Source organism: Pipra filicauda, unplaced genomic scaffold (genome assembly GCF_003945595.2).
Source record: "Pipra filicauda isolate LSUMZ 115617 unplaced genomic scaffold, ASM394559v2 scaffold165_size2600900_pilon, whole genome shotgun sequence".
Lineage (NCBI taxonomy): Eukaryota > Metazoa > Chordata > Aves > Passeriformes > Pipridae > Pipra > Pipra filicauda.
The window spans coordinates 884,801-907,034 of NW_024104162.1; the positions used below are offsets into that span (position 1 = coordinate 884,801).

At 51.6% G+C, this 22,234-nt stretch overlaps 1 protein-coding gene across 1 annotated transcript in view; it reads left to right on the forward strand.

The window, feature by feature from the left end:
- Positions 1-6,858: 6,858 nt before the first annotated feature.
- NCKIPSD (NCK interacting protein with SH3 domain) overlaps positions 6,859-22,234 on the forward strand; it is a 52,818-nt gene continuing 37,442 nt past the window's right edge. Inside the window, exon 1 of the mRNA XM_027728963.2 lies at positions 6,859-7,072. Within this exon, the coding sequence (XP_027584764.1) occupies positions 6,902-7,072 (171 nt within the window). The 5' untranslated portion in view covers positions 6,859-6,901. The remainder of the gene's footprint in view (positions 7,073-22,234) is intronic.

The following is a 22,234-nucleotide window of genomic DNA, read 5'->3' on the forward strand; positions in this document are numbered from 1 at the left end:
TGTGCTGCTAAAATCCTTTTGCCAATATTGTCTGAGGATTAAGAGAGGCTGTGCCAGTGCTGCAAAGCAACAGCAAGGTGGCTGGGAGCTTCCTGGGCCGCAGCAGTGGGAGTGGGGGAGTGGTGACAGAGGAGACTTTTTTCATTAGTTGCTTTAAAGGATATAAGAGCAAAATGTCAGGAGGAAAAATCCCTTGCTTGCACCGTGTCCTCAAAGGTTGAAGAGTGGGTTACCCAGATGCAAGTCCCTCTGAATGACATACTATCTTGCAAAGTTCAAGAGCAGGTTTGTTTTCCTTCTATGCTGTTCTGCACAAATCCCTCTGAGCAATTCCTTGTGTTTGTGGAAAGGCAGTTGTGTAACTGCCAGCCTGGGACGTGCTGGGGTGGGAACAGGGTTCCCACGGTCCCTGCAAATGGCCGTGCTGCCCCTCGGCCCTGTGCCTGGGCTTCTCAGAGGACAGGACTGGGATGAACAGGGTGTGGGGCTGGGGAGGGGGTGTGTGCTCACCCTGCTGTCGGACCATGGTGAAGGACAGAGTGATGGAATAACACGGGAGAGCAGCATTTGGGCTGGGGAAGAGACGCAAGGGCTTTTTTTTCCCTGTTTTTCTTCTGTTGCTGTGACACCAGGCTGACCTTGGAGGCAGAAGCTCTGGAGATGACCCTCCGGGCCAGGGCTGGCAGCAGGGTGGTGATGAAGCAGCCTGGTCTACATGCCCTTGTGAGAGAAAACCTCCAGCAGACTGGAGATCTATGCCATGGGAACTGGTGCTTCTGCCTCTGCAGAAAGCGTTTACCTTCCAGGGATGGATCCTGCCCTTGCTCTGTGTGCTCTGAACACGGCTCCCCGCAGCTCTGGTCCTTGGGCAGTCAGCTTCCCACTGGTGCTGGCTGTGCCAGCAGGAGCACTGGGAAGGGCAGCTGGGCTGGCTCCCTGAGTTGTCCTGGGGAACCCTGAGCCAGAGGCACCTCCTCAGAGCAGCCCTGCAGCCGGGTGGGGGGACAGGAGCTGGGACAGCCTGTGCCCTGGCAGGGACACCGCGCTCTGGGGTTGCTGCAGCCTCTGCTCCATGGAGGACAATGCTGAGTGCACGTCTCTGTTCCTCAAGGCTCCCCTGTGTCTGGTCTCCTCCCTGTCCGCTTCCTGATGCTCCGAGAGGACCCACCTTTTCCTGCCAGCCCAGCCCTAGCAAGACCATCACCCAGGGTTGGCTGCAACATGCTAGGCCTAACCCTGCACCGGGGGCTTTGCAGGGGCTGGTGAGAGACAGCAAATGATCCAGCCTGGCTGGGCCCTGGCCCCGGGCACCCGCTCCTTCTTCCCCACAGCTGCCCCTGTGAGATGCTGCACCAGCTCCAGGCTTGTGGAGAGCTTGCCTTATTTAAATAGGTCACTTCTAGCCCAAAACTGGGGTGGCTGCCGGGAATTGCCACGCATCAGCTGGCCAGAGATGAAATGCATTCCTGCAGCTGGCACCGGTTTCTCCAGTGAATTGAGCTCTGCTTTGATGGCAAGGCACTGGAGACTGAGGTGGGGGCTGAGTGGGGGTCTATGGACCTGCCAGGATGGTTTGGTAGGTGGCCTCCCTGGCCTTGGGCAGGGCAGAAGCAAGGAGAGTCAGGGGAGAGACTCTGAACCTGGAGGAGAGGGCATCTTTGTCCCTGTGCTGTCCCCAATCCTGTGCTGTTGCCTCTTGCATAGCTGCTGGACTTCTTCCCCCAAGCTGGGTCCCTGCCAATGAGGAGGGACACACAGATGTCTTTTATGGAGCAAGAACAAAATATTTCCTTGTGGCTGGGCAGTAACATCCCCAAAGGGCAGCAGCCTGATGTCATTGTGATCCCTGCCCAAGGGAGAGTGGTTCACCCCATGGCCCCTGGGCTGCAAAGTGCCTCAACCCCAGCGAGGCACAGGGCACGTTCTGCTACCCTGAGCCTGTGGGGACACAGTGGCTCTCAGTGTGCAAGGGCAGAGGGACCCTGTGCCACTCACTGCCCCAGGGACAGCGGGTGCTGTGTGTGTCCCACCAGCTGTACCTTCCCTGTGTCTAATGGTGATGGGCTCAATTTGTGCAACTGGACACTAATTAAACTAGTTTTAATCTTCTTCTATGGTGATGCCGTAGCAGGACTGAGGGCTGCTGTCTGTCCATCCCATGCAGGAATCTATCCTTGGCATGGGTCTTGTGCTGCCATGTGGCCAGCTGCAGTGGTGCCCCAGCCTTGGAGTCACGCAGAGCAGGGCAGAGGGGACAATGAATGTCTTATGGCCCTGGCTGGGAGTGCCGGGGCAAAGCCACCTTCCCTCAATTGTATGGAAATGAGAGCTTGCTAAGGGGCCTCTCCCAGCTGCCTCTCGCTGGCCTTTGCTCGAAGCCTGAAACTCACCACCTGGATGAGAGCAGAGGAGACTCTGGTGGGGGTGCCTGGAGACAGCCCACACCATACCGAGCACCCTGTTCCTTCAGTGGGGATCCCTGTCCCAGCACTCCTCACCTGCCCACCAGGGCCTGCTGCACCCACCCGCCCGCCCAGGGCTCCCCCTCAGGCAAGAGATGAAAACAGGGACACAGTCCCCATCCCCTCTGCCCCACAAACTGTGTGGGCAGCAAAGGGTGACGTTGGCAGCAGCCTCACACGATGGAGGCTGGTGCCTGCCATGCCAGGCTGCCAGCTCCAGATGGGGTGATGGGTTCTGTCCTCTTCTTTTTCTTGGGTTTGCACCACAGCAATGTCTCCACCGCCAAGCTGGGACAGGCCTTGTTGACCCTGTGGAATCTTTTCAGTTTCTCTGTGAAAGGGAGGAGCTCCTCCAGCAGAGGAGCTCCTCCAGCCTACAGGACCAGGATCTGCTGCTGCTCCCCAGACAACCCCTCACTTTGTAGCTCTTCCCAGGCCAACACATTAAACAGCAGAAGGACATGAGAAGGGTGGGGTTGGGCAAGGCAGCACTGGCTTGGTTGGAGACGTGAACCCAGGAGTGTCTCCTTCACCCTGGCAGCCCTGCAGCTGGAAGGACAGCGTGGGGAGCCCAGACACGGTGCTGCATATCGTGGGGCACCCTGTGCTCTCATTGCCAAGCACCTTACCCCCGACCCCCTTCTCTTCCCTCATCCTGCAAATGCCTTCTGCCCACACCCAGGTTTTTAACCACAGGCAAGGTGTGGTAGGGAGCCTGGCTACCAGGCTGATGGCAGTAAAAGCAGCATTCCCTTGACCAGGCTGTTACCACAGCCTGCAGAGCTGCCCCGGGGGAGGAGAGCTGGGAAGGGGCCATGCCAGCAGGCAGAGTGCGTGGGCTGGCAAGTGGCTCATCAGGTCAGGACACGAGCAGAGCTTAACGAAGAACAGGGTGCTGCTGTGTGAAAGCAAAGAGCTTGTTTTCCCAAAGCAGAGCTGCAGAGCAGGCTGGGCTGTGTGCGGCTCGCCTTGCAACCTGCAGTGCCTCAATCCTTCCCGCAGCATCCCCCAGGCCCCCCTCCGCTACCCCTCAACTCTCCCGACCTTCTGTCTTCTTCATTTCCAGGAAGCACAGCTGTTGGCAGGCGCTGGCTGCTCCTTCCTGCGGCCGCAGGAGGGGCCTGGGCCCCAGCCAGTCCCGGCTTTGTGGAGGGCGGGTTGCGCAAGCAGCCCTGCGGACACCCCGGCGCTGCGGGCGGCGGAGCGGAGCGGGTCCCAGAGCCACCCACCACCCCGACGGCTTCGGCTCCTCCACGTGTTGTGCTCCACGGGGAAGCAGCTGCCAAAAGAGCAGCCCCTCTCTGGTGTTTTTGAATTTAGCATGGATCACTGTGTTCCTTGCAAGAGGCAGCAGCAGGGTTTGCTCCTGCCTGGCGGAGCACCCTTCCCTGCTGGTGGCAGGCAGCACTGGTTTGGGGGCTTCTCCCATAAGGGAGCAGATGTAGTTGGAGGAGTGAGACGTTCTGCAATTGATGTTGGTGTGTGCATCGGGGGGTCTTCTCGACAGCCTTTTGATGAGATTTTCCGGGAAGGGAGGACTGTCAGGATATTGGGAGATAGAGACATGCCCAAGAGATATCCCAATGCCTGGCCATCCTGCTCATGGACAGCGCCAATCCCTGCAGGACATGCTGACGGTGTTGTGCCAGGAGCTGTGGGTTCAGGGTCCTCACAGCACCTCACATGCCCTATTACTTTGCACCCAGAGAGGGCTGGTGGGAGTACAATAATATTTGTATACCTAAAAGTAGAGCGATTGATCCTGCTGCTGTTTTTCAACGTTTTGGCAAGCAGGCAGTGCAGAATTATATAAGTGTACGTGGAGCTGGCAAGTTTGTGTTCCAATCATATGAGAGCTGTTGTGCAACTCTTCCCCTCCACAGCCCTTGAGGAAAACAGGAGTGTGGGGGCTGCCGTGCACACACAGAGCCCTTCGCAGCTTACAGTGATCCTGGTCCCCACGGCTCTGAGGGCAAGGGATGCAAGTTTATTACCTGAGGTCTCAAGTTCATCTTTAAAAGTCACCTGCAAGTGATGCAGCGGGATCCTTGCTTGTTGCCCCTCCCTGTCCAATACAAATCACCCAGCACTTACAATTCAAAGCCGATTCCTGAGCAGCAGGAATCTGTGTTGGGCTCTGCATTCTACCCAGCTGCAGAAGGGTTTGCAGGAGCCCTTGCAGAGGAAATCCAGGCTCCTTCCTGGCCACTGTCTGGCAGAGCTGGGATGCTGTGCAGAGCAGAGGGAGAGGCCGGGGTGCTGCTGCCGTGTGCGTGGGAGGTGGGTGCCTGCATCCCCCTCAGCTGCCTCTGCCTGCCAGCACAGCCTGTGCTGCTGACTTCGAGGAAACAAAGTGCCGTTATTCCAGCAAAAACAGCAGCTGAGCATGTGCCAGGGAGTGGCCCCACCTGGAGTGGGGACACAGCTACGAGTGGACTCTGAGGCAGGGTAAATACTGCAGCCAAACCGGGCACAGAACGGGCAGGTGGGGAATCATGGCCTTGTGGGATATGGGTAATACCAAGAGTAATGACCCACAAGCAGGAAGGTTTTCCTTCCCACAGTGCTGCTCCACGGCTGCCCACCCCTTGCCCACCCCTTGCCCACCATCACTCCATGTCCTGCCAGGCATCTGGAAGGGACTGCGACCAGGTAGGGAGCTCAGACCCCGAAAGCCTCCTGAAGGATTCAGCCCCAGTTGCATGTCACAGTTCCCAATCAAAGCAGCCCCTCATCGCCTTTCCAGTCCAAATGTGCCCAGCTTCAGCTCCCAGCAGTGATTCCCGGCACCGCCGCAGAGGGGGAGCCTAGGCAACCGCTCACTCCTACTCCACCCTCCATCACGGTAACCAGGCTCAGCCAGGATTACCTCACCGGCAGAGCTGGGAAAAGCGGGGGGCTGGAAGGGCCATGCTGGAAGCAGGCAGGAGGCTGTGGCCACTGCAAGCCTAGCTTTTGTTATATAACCACAGACTGGATCTGTTTGTGGATGGTTTCTGGATGAATTAAACTCCCCTTTCACTGTGAGCAGGGGTCTATGGACCATTCCATCCTTGCATCCCTCCATCCCTGCATCCCTCCATCCTTGCATCCCAGCAGGATGGGTGGGGGTGAGCAGGATGGGTGAGGGGTGTCTTTGTGGTGGCCTTGGTTGCAGGAGCGTGTGTACCAGCCCTGCCAGGATGCTGTAACCAGCCCCCACCTGCCTTGGTGCTGACAGCCCCATGCTGGGCTCTCCGTGCTGGCTTTGCCAGGTGGAAAATTCCTCTTGTTCCTGGGACAGCATGGAGAAAGGCCTAGCTTGGGAAGAAGGGGGCGAGGGTGGTAAGGGGGGTGTGTGGTGTGCTGCAGGGCTGCCACTCACCTCCCCAGAGCAGCAGGAAGGACTCAGACACCCTGCAGGGACAGTGAAGCCCAAGGGAAGCTCCTGATGTCTGGGGAGGGGGGCTTGCAGGGGTCTTGGGCTGCTTGGGATAGTGGCCCAAACAGTTGTTCTCCTGGAATACTGCATCAAAGAAGAGATGGACGGGGCTGGGGACATCTGAGTCTTCTCAGTGCTCCTGGCCCGGCATGCCCTGTCCCACGGCCCTGTGCCAGGCCACCGTGTCCGCTGCAGGCACAGCATGGGGCCAGAGCCTGCCCTGGCCGTGCCCTGTTCCTGTTCTGGGGGAAGGGACTGGCCCCGGGTGGCTTGCCAGGTGAAGCCCCCGTGGTGCCCAGGGGGGAATTTGGGGATGTAATGGTGCTGGTTAGTGCCGTGCGGGACTCTCAGAGGAGGGGCTGCTGGGGGGCACCGCCGGGGCGTGGCGGGGACAGGGGGTTTGGAGGCGAAGCGATGGTCCTGCGGCCACCGGGGCACGGCGGGGTCAGGGGGGCTGGGGGCGGGTGGGCGATGGGCGGGAGGCGGGAGCAGCGACTCCGGGACCCAGCGGTGACCCGGGACCCAGCGTGATGGAGGAGGGACACCAGGACGCAAACGGGCCGGCGCCGGGGAAGCGGCAGTGCCTAATGGAGCCTCCGGCAGCCCGTCCCCGGGTGTCAGTCCCGAGGGTCAGTCCCGGGGGTCGGTCCTTGGGTCGGTCCTTGGGTCGGTCCCTGGGTCAGTCCCCAGTCGGTGCCGAGGTCGCTGCAGGGGTCGGTCCCGGGTCACTCCCGGGGTCACTCCCGGGGTCACTCCCGGTCTGTCCCGCCAATCCCCCGGCGCTGCGCGGGCCGTTGGCGCCCCCTGCCGGCACGCGGTTTCGGGGGCGGGGCTGGGACAGGCGACGGCGGGAGCGGCGCCGCCAGGGGGCGGTACGGAGCTGCAGGGGGCGGGGTTCCGCTGGGCGGGGCTTGTCGGGGGCGGGGCTTGTCTGCGACGTGAGGGGCGGGGCGCGGGGGCGGGGCCGGTCCGGTCCGACGGGCGGAGGGGCGGCGGGGCCGCGGCCGCCACCGGCACCATGTACCGGGCCCTGTACAGCTTCCGCTCCGCCGAGCCCAACTCGCTGCCCTTCACCGCCGGGGAGACCTTCCTGCTGCTGGAGCGCAGCAACCAGCACTGGTGGCTCGTCACCCGCGCCGGCTCCGGCGAGACGGGCTACGCGCCGGCCTCGTACCTCCAGCGGCTGCAGGTGGGCCGGGCCGGCGGGGGCGGCGGGGCCGGGGGTGCCGGGTCTGGGCAGCGCTGCCCTCGCCGGCAGCGGGGCGTTCCTGCCGGCACCAGGCTGGGTTTGTGCCGGAGCAGCAGCCCGGTGCGCTGGGACAGCCCGGCTGTGCCGCTCACGGTCCGTCCCGTGTTCCCTTCGGGAGCCGCTGGCCCGGCTCGGGAAGCGGGAGTGCGGTTCCTGTGGTTTCGGCAGGCGGGAACCTTGTGGGACACCGTGTGGCGTGGGAGTCGGGAGGCTGCAAGGAGGCGGGAGATATCTCCCGTGAGTGTCGGGTTTGGGGAACACCAGCCCCCCGGGTCAGGGACGAAGTGAGAGCTCAGCGGGACCATCCCAAGGAGAGGGGCTGGGTGTGAGTCCCCTGGGTGCTTGGTCCGGGTCAGAAGCGCAGGGGTGAAGGGCTGGTGGGCTGTTCATTATTGCAGAACTGGGAGAGGAAGGCAGGAGAATGCTTGGGTGATGCCCTAGGAGATGATGAGGGGGATCCTCCTCCCCGGAGCATCCACGGCTACAGGTGCCCTGGACTCTCTTGGCCAGCAGCCCCAGTTGGTGTAACTCAGCAGTGCTGCCGTGGCCGTCTCTGTGCTGGCTGTTCAGCCCCGGGGGCTCTGTGTGCGTGGCACCCCCGCACCGACAGGGCAGTGAGGGGGGTGATCATCCTTCCACTGTGACACCCATGGCACACCCACGCCGTCCTGGGAGCCGGGAGAGACCATGGCAGCTGCCTGCCATGGCAGCACTTACAGCCAAGTCAGTGATACTGGGAATTACAGGAGGTCCAAGCACCTGCTGAAGCTCTAACTGGGGTCAGAGGAGGGAGAGCACCTTTTGGCTGCCAGGTGTGAGCCCTGTGCCCATGAAGGTGTCACAGGAAAAAGAGGTTGCTTACAGCTTGTACAGTGGAGGGGGCTGTTTAGTGGAGGCTTCTGAAGTTAAAATAGGCCTTTCATATAAAGCTAATTCATGGGGGATTTATATATTCGGGCCTCAGGGGATAGCTGTGGGAACTGGATGCTGAAGACTCTTTGCATCAGTGAGTGGGTTAACTGCACAGAAACGCACGTGAGTTTTACAAATGGGCCTTTTGAAGTCTGTCTGAATGTGGTGACAAACCCCTTTATTTCAGTGTGCTGCTGCTGCTGCTCCTTCAGATGCCATTGAATTTCTGATTAGCAGTAACTCAGGCTGTAAGTAAGTGTGGGTGTGGGCTTTGCAGAGCACTCCAGTGAGACGAGCATTATCTGGGGAGCGTGTATATGTTTGTTAGGGCAGTGCCAGGTCTCTCTGTCGGCCACTTCGTCCGTCTGTCCTTAAGGCCGGGACTCTTGCGCAGCCTGGCAGGATGGCCTGACGGGAGGGACATCTTGTGTATCAATAAGCCCTTAAGCTATTTACAGGAGCTATTTAGTTACACAGCAAAGACCTTATGAACTGCTAGATTTTAAAGCCCCACGGTGGCAGAGCTCCAGGCTGCTGCTCATGAGTTTCCTATCTGCAGTCCCCTGCTTCATTTGCTTGTGGCATGACGTCTTCTCACTGCTGTGGGTGCAGGAGCCTTCTCCTGGGTTGCTCACTCATACCAGATTTTTTCACAGGTACCTCACCAGCACACGTTTCAAAATCTTACAGGAAAAGCATCTCTTCATTGACTTTACATTCATTTCTCACATTATATTTTGCTACAGCCTTAACACAGCTTGCAGACTGTCAGACTGGCTCCTGCCAGGCTCTTAGTAATGCACTGATATTAAAGCAGCATTGCTGGTGACTTTGTGAGCATTCTCCTCAAGTTCAGCTGTAACTTTTCCAAATGCTCTTAGACCCTGTAGCAGGAAACCAGAGTCGTCCCTGCATCTGCTCATCTGTGTTTTGGCCATTAAAACATTTTGGCCATTAAATTTCTAGCACCTGAACTTACCTGATGATGTGTGAGGCAGCAGGATCTCATTTGCTGCTCTGCAGTTGCCGTAATGCTCTGTGTCTGTGACTGACTTTCTGCTGTTGCGTTCTGCCAGCTCTGAAGAGCTGATGTGAAGTCAAAACCTGTGTTTATTCATGGCAGAAGGCATCTGCTCACTACAAGTGTGCTAGAAACTGTTTGCTCAATGTCCAGGATGAGTGCGAACAATATGCCACCCAGTTTTGGTTTAGTAAAGGCACTGAGACTAATTAGTGACAGCGATTTGGGAGGCAATTAACGCTGCCTCAACCACGGCAGGGAAAAAACACCGCTAATGATTAGTGTTAGTGTGCTTAGAAGGGAGAGAGAGTGGCCAACAGGAGTCACCATTGTAAAGGTAAGTTTGGGCTCCTTTGGCAGTGCAGTCAGGTGAGCAGTAGGTTGCAGAACAGTCACAGCCCCTCACAGCACATCTCCTGAAAGCCCCTTGCTGATGGGATGCTCACAAGGGAGGCTTGGGCTGCTGTTGCTGTGCACTCGTAGGAGCATTACCTTTCTTCTGAGCTCCTCTTGAGTTTCAGGGGGTTTTTTTGCTCAGCTTTCATAGATATGGGAAATTGATGCCTTGGCTTCTCTAGAGGAAAAAATAATTCCTGGTTATTATTTAAGGCTTATTCTTGGCTGATGTCTTTTTGCAGAATTTCGTACTGAAATCCTTGGGGCTCAGTGTTGCTGTTAAAAGAGGGTTAGTTGTAGGTGGGGAAAAAGCACCACCAACAAATCTTTCTTAAAAATTCCCTTAAGAAACAACTTAGGGCTTAGCCAGAGCACCAGAAGGTGCAGATGATGTGAAGTTAATTTGAGTCAATTAGAAACGCCCAACTTCAGCTGATGTTCCTTCTGTAGTTCCCTTTTAGTTCTGTTGTTGATTATTAGGAGTCATTTCAAGTCGAGTGCCATTCTGGGGATAGATGCTGAGGCTGTGAAGCAGTGAGAGGGAAGGATTGGGCTGAGCTGCTGAACAGGGGCAGCTTGTGAACTGCAAGCAGAGCAAGCTGCTTCTTGAAACAGTGGCCTCGTGTGTGGCTGAGCCCCAGTTCTGCACACACATGGCAGAGACTTTGGACGGTGACACCAGCATGGCGGTGCCCAACAAAGTCATGAACTTGGGGACTGGTGGTGCTGCTGCCTAGACAGGTGAAAACATGTCCCCAGTGCTATGCTGGCTGGTGACAGCATGGAGGGTAATTGCCTCCAGCTCCTGACAGAGCAAGAGACGTGCTAATACCTAATGCCAGGTGAATACTGCTGCAGCAGGGCTGTCAGGACGAGTGCCAGGGCTTACCATTGAATGGAAAGGTGCCTGTCAGCATGAGGTTGGTCTTTTGTCTCCAGCTGTGTGCTGATGCTTAAGTAATGTGTGAGTGGCAGAAAAACATGAGGTCAGAATAGAGCCACATGGTCACTCCAGAAGACAGGCCTTTCAGAGCTTTATGTAAAGCTGTAAAAGATTCCATTTGAAAAGTTTCTTTAGGAGCAGGAGGTTCACTCAGTGTCAAGAAGGGACAAATGCTGAGCCTAGCAAGTAATAAGGGCCCTTCTTTTGGGTTAAATAGCCTGTATGTTGCTGTCATGATGGGACATGTAATTTTGTAACAGGAGTGTGGAGTTACTCCAGCTCTGGATGTGGCACAGCAGGGCAAGGAGCAAAAAGCAGGCGGCTCTCCTGGGAGGATACTGAACTATGGGTGACACTTGGCTGTCCTGGTGGGACAGGGCCTGGCCATGGTGGTTTGCTCCTGCTGTGCCACCCACTTCGGGAGCAGCAATCTGCTTCACTCCCGGCCCCACCAGGCACCACAGCTGATCCTGCCCTGTCTCATGTCTGCGCTGACCCGGCGGAATTCCCTGTCAATGGAAGTGTTAACATGGCATGCCGAGGAGGGGAATGGCAGCTGTAAAATGATGTACTGGTAAATGCCAGGGGTGCAGAAATAAGTGCTAAGTTGCAGGGGGATGTTTCCTGCTGAAGTGGGAATGGTTTAGCATGCTGACTGCTGCGAATCAGCTGCTCGGCTGTACTAAGCCATTAGGAAATAGGTTTGAAATTACTCTGAATAACCTTTTTAATATTACTTGAACTTTATTTTGAATAACTGAAAAATTGTTTGCAATGTGAGTTTTGGTTCTCTGCTCATGCTTTCACATGGTACTCTGGAGGAGCAAGGAAAGGTCTGTCTGGGTGGAAAGGTGTGTATGGTGATGGCCAAGAAGCTTTGGTCTGCCTGGTGAGAAAATGGAGCCAAGCAGAGTGTAACAAGCATTTTGAGGATGCCTTGGATTGCTGTTTGCTGTATCTTTTTTTGCAAGAATAAACAGGCATGCGATAAAAATAAGAGACTGCTTTGTGCAGCCTAGCAACAACTTAAAATTCTCCTGCAGCACGAGCGAGTGCACAGCGGCAGAGTATAGGTAGTCCTGGCCAGGCAGACGCAGGAGTGGTGTGTGCTGAGCTGCAAAGAGAAGAGAGGATTCTGTAAAGAGTGAGATTTGAGTGCTCTCTGTTTCCCAAAACCCTGGTTTGTGTTGTAGCATTGACCCAGGTTCAGGTTTGGAATTGCATGGTACAGAGTGAGGTAGCTGCCTTTCCTTGAAGACCGGGGCATGCCAGGGCTCAAAAGTGTGGGTCTGGCAGCTCCTGGCCACTCCTTCACCCTGATCTGACACCCTACACCTGGCCCTGTGCTCCAGCCTTCCCCCGAGCAGCCTCTGCTCTTGTCAGCCCCACTCTCAGTTAATTCAGTGCACTGGCTTGCTGGAAAACTCTTTGTTTCTAATCAGGTTGCTTCTCTGCCAGCACAGCACGTGCATGGGTTCGGTGATGGAGCAGCACGTGCCGAGGCTGGTGTCATGTAGGAGCTCTGTGGAAGCAGTGACCTGTGATAGCTCAGGTGCTGTCACACCCTCCACGCTAGCATGGAGACAATGATGGTTTGGAGCATGGAAACATGGGGATGATGGTGGTCGTGGAGCATGAAGTTAACCATAGAACAGTTTGGGTTGGAAGGAACTGGAAAGATCATCTAGTTCCAAAACCCCAGTTGGTTGTACGGTGCCAATCACAGAATTGTTAGGGTTGGAAGGGAGCTCTGGAGATCATCTGGTCCAACCCTCCTGCAGGGTCACTTGGTGCAGGTGACACAGGAACTTATCCAGGTTGGTTTGGAATGCCTCCAGAGAGGGAGACTCCATGACCTTCCTGGGCAGTGCTATCAAATCAGATCATGAGACATTCTGACAGCAAATCCCCAGTCACTGGAAACAGTTTTTGCAGCTGTGCTTTGCTGCAAGAGTTTTTCCCTCCATCTACACAAAATCCAGTTTTAAAGCTAGTGCTCCTGAACAGAAGGTGATGATTGTACAGAGTGTTGTATGGACCATCCCCTGCACTGGAGCCTGCAGTGTTATTTGTCATCTGCTGCAGATTTGACAGAGCTTTCAATGGGCATGAGAGCTTAATCGCAATACTCACAGATCCTGAGTAAGTGCTTAGGCTAAAAATAAAGTGTTATTTTGGAGAATAAGCAGCTGGTAGGGCTTTATAGCTGAGGCTGCATTTCTTGATGCATGCAAGAAAGTGAAAGAATGAAGCATTTTTCTCTGGGCTCTCACCATAGCAGAGATGCTCTTGTGTCAGAGCTGCTAATGCTTTGAGATGAAATTCTATTCTTGAGACTAAATTACACTGTCAGGGGAATTATAACCATTTCTAATTACTGTAGCTAAAGACTTGAAATTTTAGCCAGAAGTTCTACAATCTTTCACGGTCCAGAATGATTAAAGTAGAACTATGGTAATGATCTTTAGCCTTGGCTGTGAAGACACATTCTCACTTTTACTCCGATTAAAAATAATTAGGCTTTTTGATATCAGATAAAATTTGCCTTTGTGACCTGGACACCCATGTATGAGCAGCATTGGTGGTGTGGGCTTATCACTCTTGCAGCTGTGTCACAAGTGGAGTGTCACTGGTGGATGCATGGATGTTTCCAGTGGGTTTGCTGGAGGCTGGAAACATCAAACCTGTTTCAGGGTTGAACACCATGAAGGCTGCCTTGGTCAGACGTGAGCAGGCATAAGGGAGATGTCTGAGTCTATGTCTGCTCTTGAGTGATGTGGGTCTGGCTCTGTTTGCCTTGGAGGAAGGACAGGGTGAGGGGCCAGACTGGAAAGAAGAAATGGGCCATCTTCTCCTCAGCTTTTGGAAAGGCACTTTTCCAGAGCAGACAGACACAATCTGGTTCCTGGCTTCCCTGTGGGGTTGCAGTGTCTGCCAGAAGCTTTACTAGAAAGCACCCCTGCTTTCTAGTGCTGGGCTTGCCATGAGCCTTTCACCATGTTGCACAAGTGTTGACCTGCTTTTATCTTGCAATTTTACTGTTCAAATCTGTGATTATTTTACTTTTTTTTTGGCTGCCTACTGTATGGTTTTTGAATGCTTTTCATCAGAAGATGGCTAGACTTTCTTCCCTGGTTTACATCTGGATGATGATCACCTTCTTGTTGCAATGGGAAGAACTGGCAGTTTTGAACTAGGAGCATCCTGCTTTGTGTTTGTGCTTGTGCATCTCTTCCCACAGTCACACTCTTTTGTTTCCTTTCAGGATTTCCAGCATCCTGTCAGGTGGACTCTTAACTAGAAAAAAACCAGAAACAAAACAGAGGAGGAGAGATTTGTGTTGAAACCAACAAACCAGAAAGTTCATGGAAATTGATTTTCTTGTAATTGTTGCTCTGTGTGAAGTACAGAGGGAGCAAGACAGTGAAGAGCAGGGAGGAATTCGTGTTGCTTGTCCTTGGATAAAAATGTGCTGTGTTAGTGATGGTGGGAGAACAATGTGAAGAGTCCTCCTCCTTGCAAGAGAAGAGTAACCTCCATGCTTGGAACAGCCTGTATACTGGGAAAGGGTTTGACAAAGACTGTATCATGGTCACTTGCTGACCTTCGATCCCTTGCAAGGCTTGAGGCATATTAATGCCTGTGGGGAAGGTCAAATCCTATGGTATAAAGTGGGTATTTACATTTTTCTATGGCTGAAACATGGAAAACAGCTGAACCTGTCTGTTGAGGTGGTTGTTAGGAGAGCTTTGGTTCTGGAACAGAAGCAACCTTCTTTTTCTTCCTTTCCTTGTGTAGCTTAGATGTACATAAAAACAAACAGAATTTATAAGAGTGTCCCAGATTTACTCCCTCATGAAGGATTTAAACTTTGTCATTCCCAGACAGGATTATGTATTCAGCACATGAGCTGTCAGTCTGGGCCCTGGTAGAAGGACAAATTCCAGAAGGGGTTTATAAGGAGGGAAGTGCAGGCAGCCTTAGTATGCAACTACAGCATTAGATAGTCTGCAAGAAAATTAGACTTCACTAACATCCCATGTGGCCAGTGCTGTAACCAAAATTTTACAAGCCACGGATTCTAACAGAGCTCTGTGTGCAGAGATTTGTAAATTAAAATGCATGTCCATTGTATTTCTTCCAGAGACAACACCTTAAATTGAGGCTTTCATCTTGGCCATGGCAGTAACAGTTGGCTCAGTTTGTTTCACTGAAGAGGTGGATTTGTGTGCGGACTTGCAAGGGCTGTGAGGGCTGGAAGTGCTTCCTGTTGCACTGGGAAATCAGCTGGTCCTGCTGGGCTGGTGATCACTGCCTCCCAGACTTGCTGTTGCTGTGTGACTGTTGCTGTGAGAACTTCTGGTAGGAAGGAGGTCCTGTTTGCAGGGTTGGCCCTCTTTCTCCACAGGGAAACAAATGCTGGCACTTTTGGAGGACCCCACTTTGAGCTTTTTCTCCGAGTTGGAGTTTGGAGCTGCAAAATGCTCGTTGTATTTAGAAGAAAAATTCTCATTTGAAATGGCAATCCACTGGAAATTCTTTCTATGGACCCTGCGCTCCCTCATTGCCTCAGGTCTGAGTCACAGCAGGAACTGTGTCCTGGTCCTGCTTCTGGAGGAGCATCGCTTTGCTTCCTCAGCCAGTGGCTCATAAATGAAGTTTTGACCTTTACAGGAAGGTCTCGTCAAATCTAATTTGTCTTGGCTTTTATCACATGGCAAGACCTTTGATTTTTTTAAGAAAAGCGTTTTTAAGCTTGTCATGTGAGAAGTGGAACAGAGGACACGATTCATGACTGCATCTGTTTGTCTCCACTCCCCTTAGCCCCCCATCGCATTCTTGCCACAGGGATATTGAGCACTATTCTGGGGAAAGCTCTTTCAGCATTAGCAGGGAGATAGAGTTGTCCCAAAGACAAGATCTACTCGCTTGCAGCAGGAGAGAGGGGTCATCTTCATGTGAGCTTTTCTGTGTTCATGCCCTGCAATGCAGAGCTCGTGTGGCAGAGCTGTGTGTTTCCCTTCCAAGGGAACAAAGAGCTAATCCTGTTCCCTTCTTGCACGAGCCTCAGGCGAGAAGGGGAAGTAAAATTTTGTCAGTGTGTGCTCTTTAGGGTGAGGTGGGAAGTTCATGGGTTTGTTTTTCCTGGTTATTTGCCTGCCTGTTGAAGTTGTTTAGAAGAAGTTGTCACTCCCTTCCTCCTTGGAAGCTGCTCACATTTTGATTACTGAGTTGCGAAGTCCGTTGTCCTTCCTCCTGTCTGTCTGGAGCAGATGAAGGGACAGTGTTGCCCAACTCCAAGGGTAGTGAGCCCGTTCCTCTGACTCAGGCTGCTGTTCATGCTGGTGGGATGTGCTTTTGGATAGGGGTCTGTTTGCTGTCATACTGCTTCGTTCCTCTCCCCTGCTTAGGCTGGGTGGTGTGCATGAGAGCGGTCTGCAAGGTGTTGATTTTTGTGTCACATTTTTCTGTGATCTGGAAATGCCACCATAGGCTGATATTTTAGCTTGTTCAGCTGCTCAGGAGTTATAATTAAAAATAAAAAAAAATAAATCAAGCTGTTGGACTAGGCATGCTAGATAATTCCAGGCTGTGGGTCGTTTCTTGCTAAATCACCGGTTCCAAGTTCAGATTAGATCACTTCTAAGTAATAGCTATTAATTATTTCTTGGGTTTTTTCCTAGTACAAGTGGGGACAGTACCTAGTAGTATGGAAACCTGAGGGCAGGCCCCTGCTCCAAACCTTCTATTATATTGAATAAAAACAAAGGGTTGAGGGAGAAGATGAGGCAAGAGCTGTAAAAGTAGACACTTGCCCACGAGGAGGCGGGAATCACCTGGAAGCTGGGATGATGTCTTGATGAAAAGGTCTTGAATGCCTGTCCATGGGGTTTGTACCTCCACAGCTGCTAATGTGGTTGGGTTGTCACCTCCCACTGTTCCTGCTGCCTGCTTCCCCTCCACTGCCCTTGAGCTTGCTGGCCAGGAGGCTGAACTCAGCCTCTGAGTTTTACCCCCTTCCTCTGGAGGTGGGAAGAAAGCCCTGATGGACCATGCAGGCACCTTTCCCCTGCTTGCATGTGGGGAATGGAAACGGTGGTGGACAGCTTTTCAGAGTGGAGGGCTCTCTGTCAGTCGAGTTCAGTGCATGTGCTGTGATGGTTTTACAGAGAACCAGGGCAGCTCCTGTGAAAACCAGATGGCTGCCTAGAGAGATCAAGTTGAAGCTCTTCACCGAGCAGACAAATGCAAACCTCCGTGGCCTCTCAATCTGATGTGGTGACAATTTCTTTTTGTGTAAACTTGGTGCATTCTGTGCTTTTCCAGGCTGATTGAAGATACCATTTTTCCTTCTCCCGAGGAAAGGATGTGTGTTTGCAGGTGGATAGAGTGGGGCACTGTGGTTTGAACATCAAGTTGCACCCAAATGACCTGCCAGAAGGCAGGTCTGTGGGCCCTTTTCCTCCATGCTTAGGCTTAGCTGTCCCTGGGGAATATTTGGGGAGAAGCTCAAGTATCAGGGAAACCCAAATTTTAGCATGTTAAAAGAATAATTGCATGAAAAGACATCACCTCAAGTAAGAATGGTGATCGTAAAGATTCATTACCTACTTATTGCAGAAGCTTAGGGGTTTTTCTGAGCCTGGCCAAATCAAAGTGTTTGTAGCTGGAGACTTTTTCCATTTGACATCAAAAAAACAATGTCCCTTGAAGTGCTGGGTTCTATGTAATGAAGTTTTTGTCCCAGAATCACCTTTATTGACTTAAGCTGTAAAATGCATCCCCTTTAGTTTGTTTTTTGAATTGATTTCATGTGTCTGTCTTCCATTAGCTTGATGACAAGAGATAGCAGCTGCATTGAAATAATTGTGCAGTCATTATCAAGGGACCTGCACAGTATAAATCTTTATGCCAGGGATGGAAAGAAACCCCTCCAGCATCCAGTTTTGTGAAGCATCATCTTGTCTATGGTCTCGGGCTGCCTTAGAAGCATTGCCTAGTGGTGTGGGGCAGCATCTGAGCCTTCACATTCATGAACACATTTGAGCTGTCTGTATTCTCAAGCTCTTATTCAGAAGCTTGAGATCTTAAAATGATATGGAGCTCTGGTCGCTTTAAAAGCTTTTAAACACTCTTTAATGAGCAAAAAAGTTCTCCCAGCAAAACTCCTGTTGGCAGTGTTTGGTCTTGTGTAACTCTTTAGATGTGAAGGACCACCCAAACCTCTCACAGCTCGGCTGGGGGGAGTTAGGAGTGGTCAGCCCTGACCTGGAAGAGTTTACAGGGATGGGGGAGAGACAGCTTGCACATGGGTTGTGCAAACCATGCAGCTTGAGAGTTACTGTCACCCCTTGCTTGCTGTCAGGCAGCTTCCACCACCTTCTCTGCCCCAGGGTGGCCTTGTGCACTGGAGGGGTCTGTGGAGGGGCCACCAGATGGGTTGGGTGGAGGGGATCTGAGTCCTGGGCATCTCCTTTCCTGGAGGATTGGTCCCACTTGATATGGGCTGGGAAGATTTCCTGAAATACAGCAATTTGCTGTCCCTGGTGCCACTGAGTGAGGTGGATGCTGACACAGGTGAATGTGGCATGTGAAGAAGCGGATGGAAGAAATCGATCCTGTAATGAGCTGTGGGAGCTGGGAGCAAGTTTTGTGCATGAGAACGGAACAGTCCAACAAATTCAGGTTTTTTGTTCACTGCCTCGGGAAGCGTGGAAAACAGGATTATGGCTGTTTTGCTGCCTGTAGCACAATGTCCTAAGAGGACATTCCCTTCCTGTCTCCATTTCTTCATGTTTTCTGGGGAGCCTGTGCCGCTCTAAGCTGCAAAAGGAGATGGGATTTTAAGTTGCAGCTAAAGCAGAGGCTGGTTTTCCTCTGCAGATAGTGTGGGACACTAATGAATTGCTTTTCTTCCATGACTCACCTCTTACCTTCTTATAGGTGAAATGTCAGCAAATCCAGCTGAACCTTTAATCTGTTTTTAAGGTGGAAAAAGTCCACTGAACAAACCCCAGAATTTGTTCTTGAGCTGAATCTGGAGATAGCAGCAAGTTAGCCTCATTCTTCTGATAAACAGAGCTAAACTTGCAATTCTCAAGGTACTTTTGTAGGTCAATGGAAACTGTCAGTCTGTCGAAGTTTTGCAGCACAGAAAAATCATATTCCCCTGTCTGCCAGTCAAAAAGCAACTGTAGGGTCTTTAGTTCATAATTTTCTGGGGTTTACTTTGTCTTTTGCTCTGTCTTTATGATCACACATGTCACAGTGTAAGACACTGCTGTAGATCTCAGTGGTATCTTCATTTATTTTGGAGTATTGAATTAGCATTAGGTTTATCATTGTCCCAGTAAAGCTCAATTGTGTTGACTCCCTGGATTTGGTGAGTGTCAGGGTGCTGATTGCTTCAGCAGAAAAATGCACTTTACCAGGAATAAATGTGCTCGTGGGAGCAGCTCTCAGCTAACAAGGACATTGGCACACTTGGGTATTTTGTCTGTGGCCAATTAGCAAGATCTCCCTCTGGACAGCACAGCCTGCGTGGAGTATTTCAACCCCTCTGATACCCCTTCCCTTGCTGCCCTGTACCTGCACCCTCAGAGGTCTTAAAATGGCTTTAGTATAATTAGCTGGCACACCTAACTTTGTGTAATTCTTGTGTATGGTGCTGATAAGCCAAAAGCATGAATAACATCTGCTTGATAGTGCTACTCTGAATGTGTCAAAATACATCGCTACCGAAATACATGGCAGGGGAGTGAGAGAGATGCCTGTTTTCTTCCAGAGGATGTTCCTTCTTGCCTTGGCTTTACAGTGGCCCACCTGAAAGCAAATGAGCATTCGAGGGTTATCTTTTACTGGGGGCCTGGCTGTCACACTTCTTAAGTCCCTTAATGAGTCTCTTGTACCCAGGTTTAAGTCATGAAGGTTCCTGGCAAACAGAGGGAGCCTGCTGGGTCTGGACATGCCGTTCTGCTTGTGTGGAAGACTTGTTTGGGATTCCCATTTGGGAAATACCTGCCCAGCACAGAAAAGTTGCATTTGCTCCACACTGGTGGGAGCTGGTCTGTGCAGTCTGAAAATGTTGGAAAGAAGGTTTATCCTGGGGTTTCCTAATACTGATATTTCAAATACCTATGCCTGTGACCCAGAGGAGACTGTGGACAAGAGAAATTGCTGGTGAGATCCATACTGTGGAACACTGTATGGGAATGAGTTTTTTGGGAGGACCTACTGTGGAGAAACGTTAAGTGTGCTTCTCTCATGGGTCCCTGGTCTGAAACAACATTAGTGGGAGAAATCTTCGAGGATCTTGTTCAAACTCATGTGCTTGGGAGTTGTGTGAAGGGTGACAGTAAAAGTACTGTTTATAAGTGATCCTTCCACCTTGGAATGAGCTTTGATCCAGGAGAATGTGGAGCCGTTCTCTTTGAGCAGAGGGGCAGCATAAACCCAGCCTTTCTGTATTTGCTTAGGGCAATTCTACTCCTGGCAAAAAAATACTCAGGTTTTTCCATATGGTGATTTGTGGGTCATTTTATTTTGGAGCAGGTTGCGCATGTGATCTGATCACATCACTGTGATAAACTGTTTCGGGTAGGATGCATCAGTAACTTGAGGAAGATAAATGCTCATTACAGAGGCAAGCACTGGGTTTTCTGTATCAGTTAATATGTTTTCTGATCCTGCCCTGCTGGCTTTATTTTTATTTTGGGGTGTGCAGGGGAGCTGTATCCCTTTGTGACAGAAGAGGCAATGTTTACTCTGCACGCAGAGTCCAAAACACAGAAAAATTGTTTTCTAGCCAGGCTGTTAACTGATCCCGCAGCAGCAAGCTCCCTTTGATCCTCCCGACTGGAATGATCTTTCGGGAAAACTTTCCAGGGCCTCTCTGAGGTTTGCTCATGGTAATGCAAGGCAGGTTTTCATCTTTGCAGTGACAGCTTAGCAGAAAAGAGCCTTGGCTGTGCCAGGCCTGGCAGCTCTGATCCCGATGCTGCTCAGAAGATCCTGGGGATTCATGTCTGGTTTGCAGCTTACATCTGTCCAGGTCTGAAACTCGCTGATGACTTTCCTGTGGTTGCCCCTTGAGGATGGAAGCTCTTTTCCCTCATTAGTGGCTTTAATAAAATATATATGGCTGCTCACCCAGCGGATACCAAAGAGCAGCACTTGTTCTCCATGTGGCAGATTTGAGTTGTTCATGCCCAAGCCCACAGGTTCTGTGCTTTTTCTGCATAATGTCCTGTACACCCTCCTTACCCCTTTTCCTTCATGCCTGGCTGGTGTTCCAGCCCGTGTCTGTGCCCACTTCCAGATCTGCCTTCCCATGGTCACTGGGACTGAGATGGCAGGTCCATTTAATTTTCCATTTTCCCATTTTCTGTGAAGTCAATAAGCAATACCTTGTAATTTGCCCTTGGTTTCAGGTTTGGGCAACATGATAATTATGCCCAAAGCACATCATAACTGCAGTGTGCTGCCTTCTGACCCTTACCAGAGCACTGGTCATGAGACAGGGAGGATTTTCGTAAGAAAAGCTGATAAATCATTAATTCCTGTGCAAGATGCATCACAAGTTATTACCTCTTTCTCAAACATGTAACTGCAAGCTGTAAAATCGATGCCCGTCTGTGGCAGGCAGGAGGAAAGTCCCTTTCAGTTAACATGTATATACATGCTCTTCTGCATCTGTCTTTGTGCATCAGTTGAATTGCCAACTTAATTGCAATTTTTTCTGCTTGACCTTGGAGACTTTACTTGCTTGATCCTCATATGCTGGAAATGTGCTCCAAGGCAGAGGAGAATGGGAAGGGAGAGAGTTCTCTTGAACGTGGCAGAAATTTGAATTTCTTCATCCTGCCTCTCATATGATTGTCACCTTTCTGGCATTTTGCTACAATGTCTGCTATGGAAACAGATTTTGGAGGGAAACTCAACCTTCAACTCTGAATGCTAAAAGAGGAGCCCGGACTTGCACGGTTTCCCAGACTTGTTCCTTCCTCTGGGCTCTGACCTTGTCCCTTGTCCTGGCAATGCTTGGCAAACCTGATTAACTGCAAAGGGTGTTTCTGCAACTGGATCTTCAGCCCACAGTCCGTGTTTTTGCCAACTCAATCAAAACAAAGATGGGCTGAGATTAGCACCTTGCACTTTTCCCAGCATTCTGGGAACTTAGACGTTAGTTGTATTTTTGATCATAATTATTAGAGGGGCTTTCTTATATACCTGGGCTAATTGTGTGCACGTGATCTTGGAGCTGTGCTGAATCTCAGTGAGCAAAGGGCATCTGTAGCTGTTTCTTTGGCTGCCAAGCTGAAGACTCTGCAAAGACTGGCACAGCCCCTTCTGTTGGCCTTTTTTGCAACTTTAAGTGCTAATATGTTAAAAATCATAGAATAACTTCTAGCACTTCCCTGTAGTGTCTTTCCTTCCACCTTGGTATATCCTGGTTCATAATCCTGAGTTTTCATCAAAGCAGAGGCTATCTACAGTTTTCTTTTTCAGTGTAGATGGTAACTCCTGTGTATGTATATGTGTGTGTGTATATATCCTTTATATATAAGTATATATCAGTAGAAATGTAAGTTTCCCCTACACAGATGCCATGTTGATCATGTCAGTATTGACTTGGCTTGACAATTGCGTGCCAAAAGGATGCTGAACAGGTAAACCTAAACAGAGGGGCAGCTCTGTTGTCTGGAGGCTGTTCACCTGGGATAGGCTGAGCCTGGAAGTTCCCTGAAGCACTGAGAGCAGAATTGAGGCAGCAGAGAAAGCAAGATATGTAATTATGTGTTGATTACTTTATTTCAAAAACTTCTGTCTC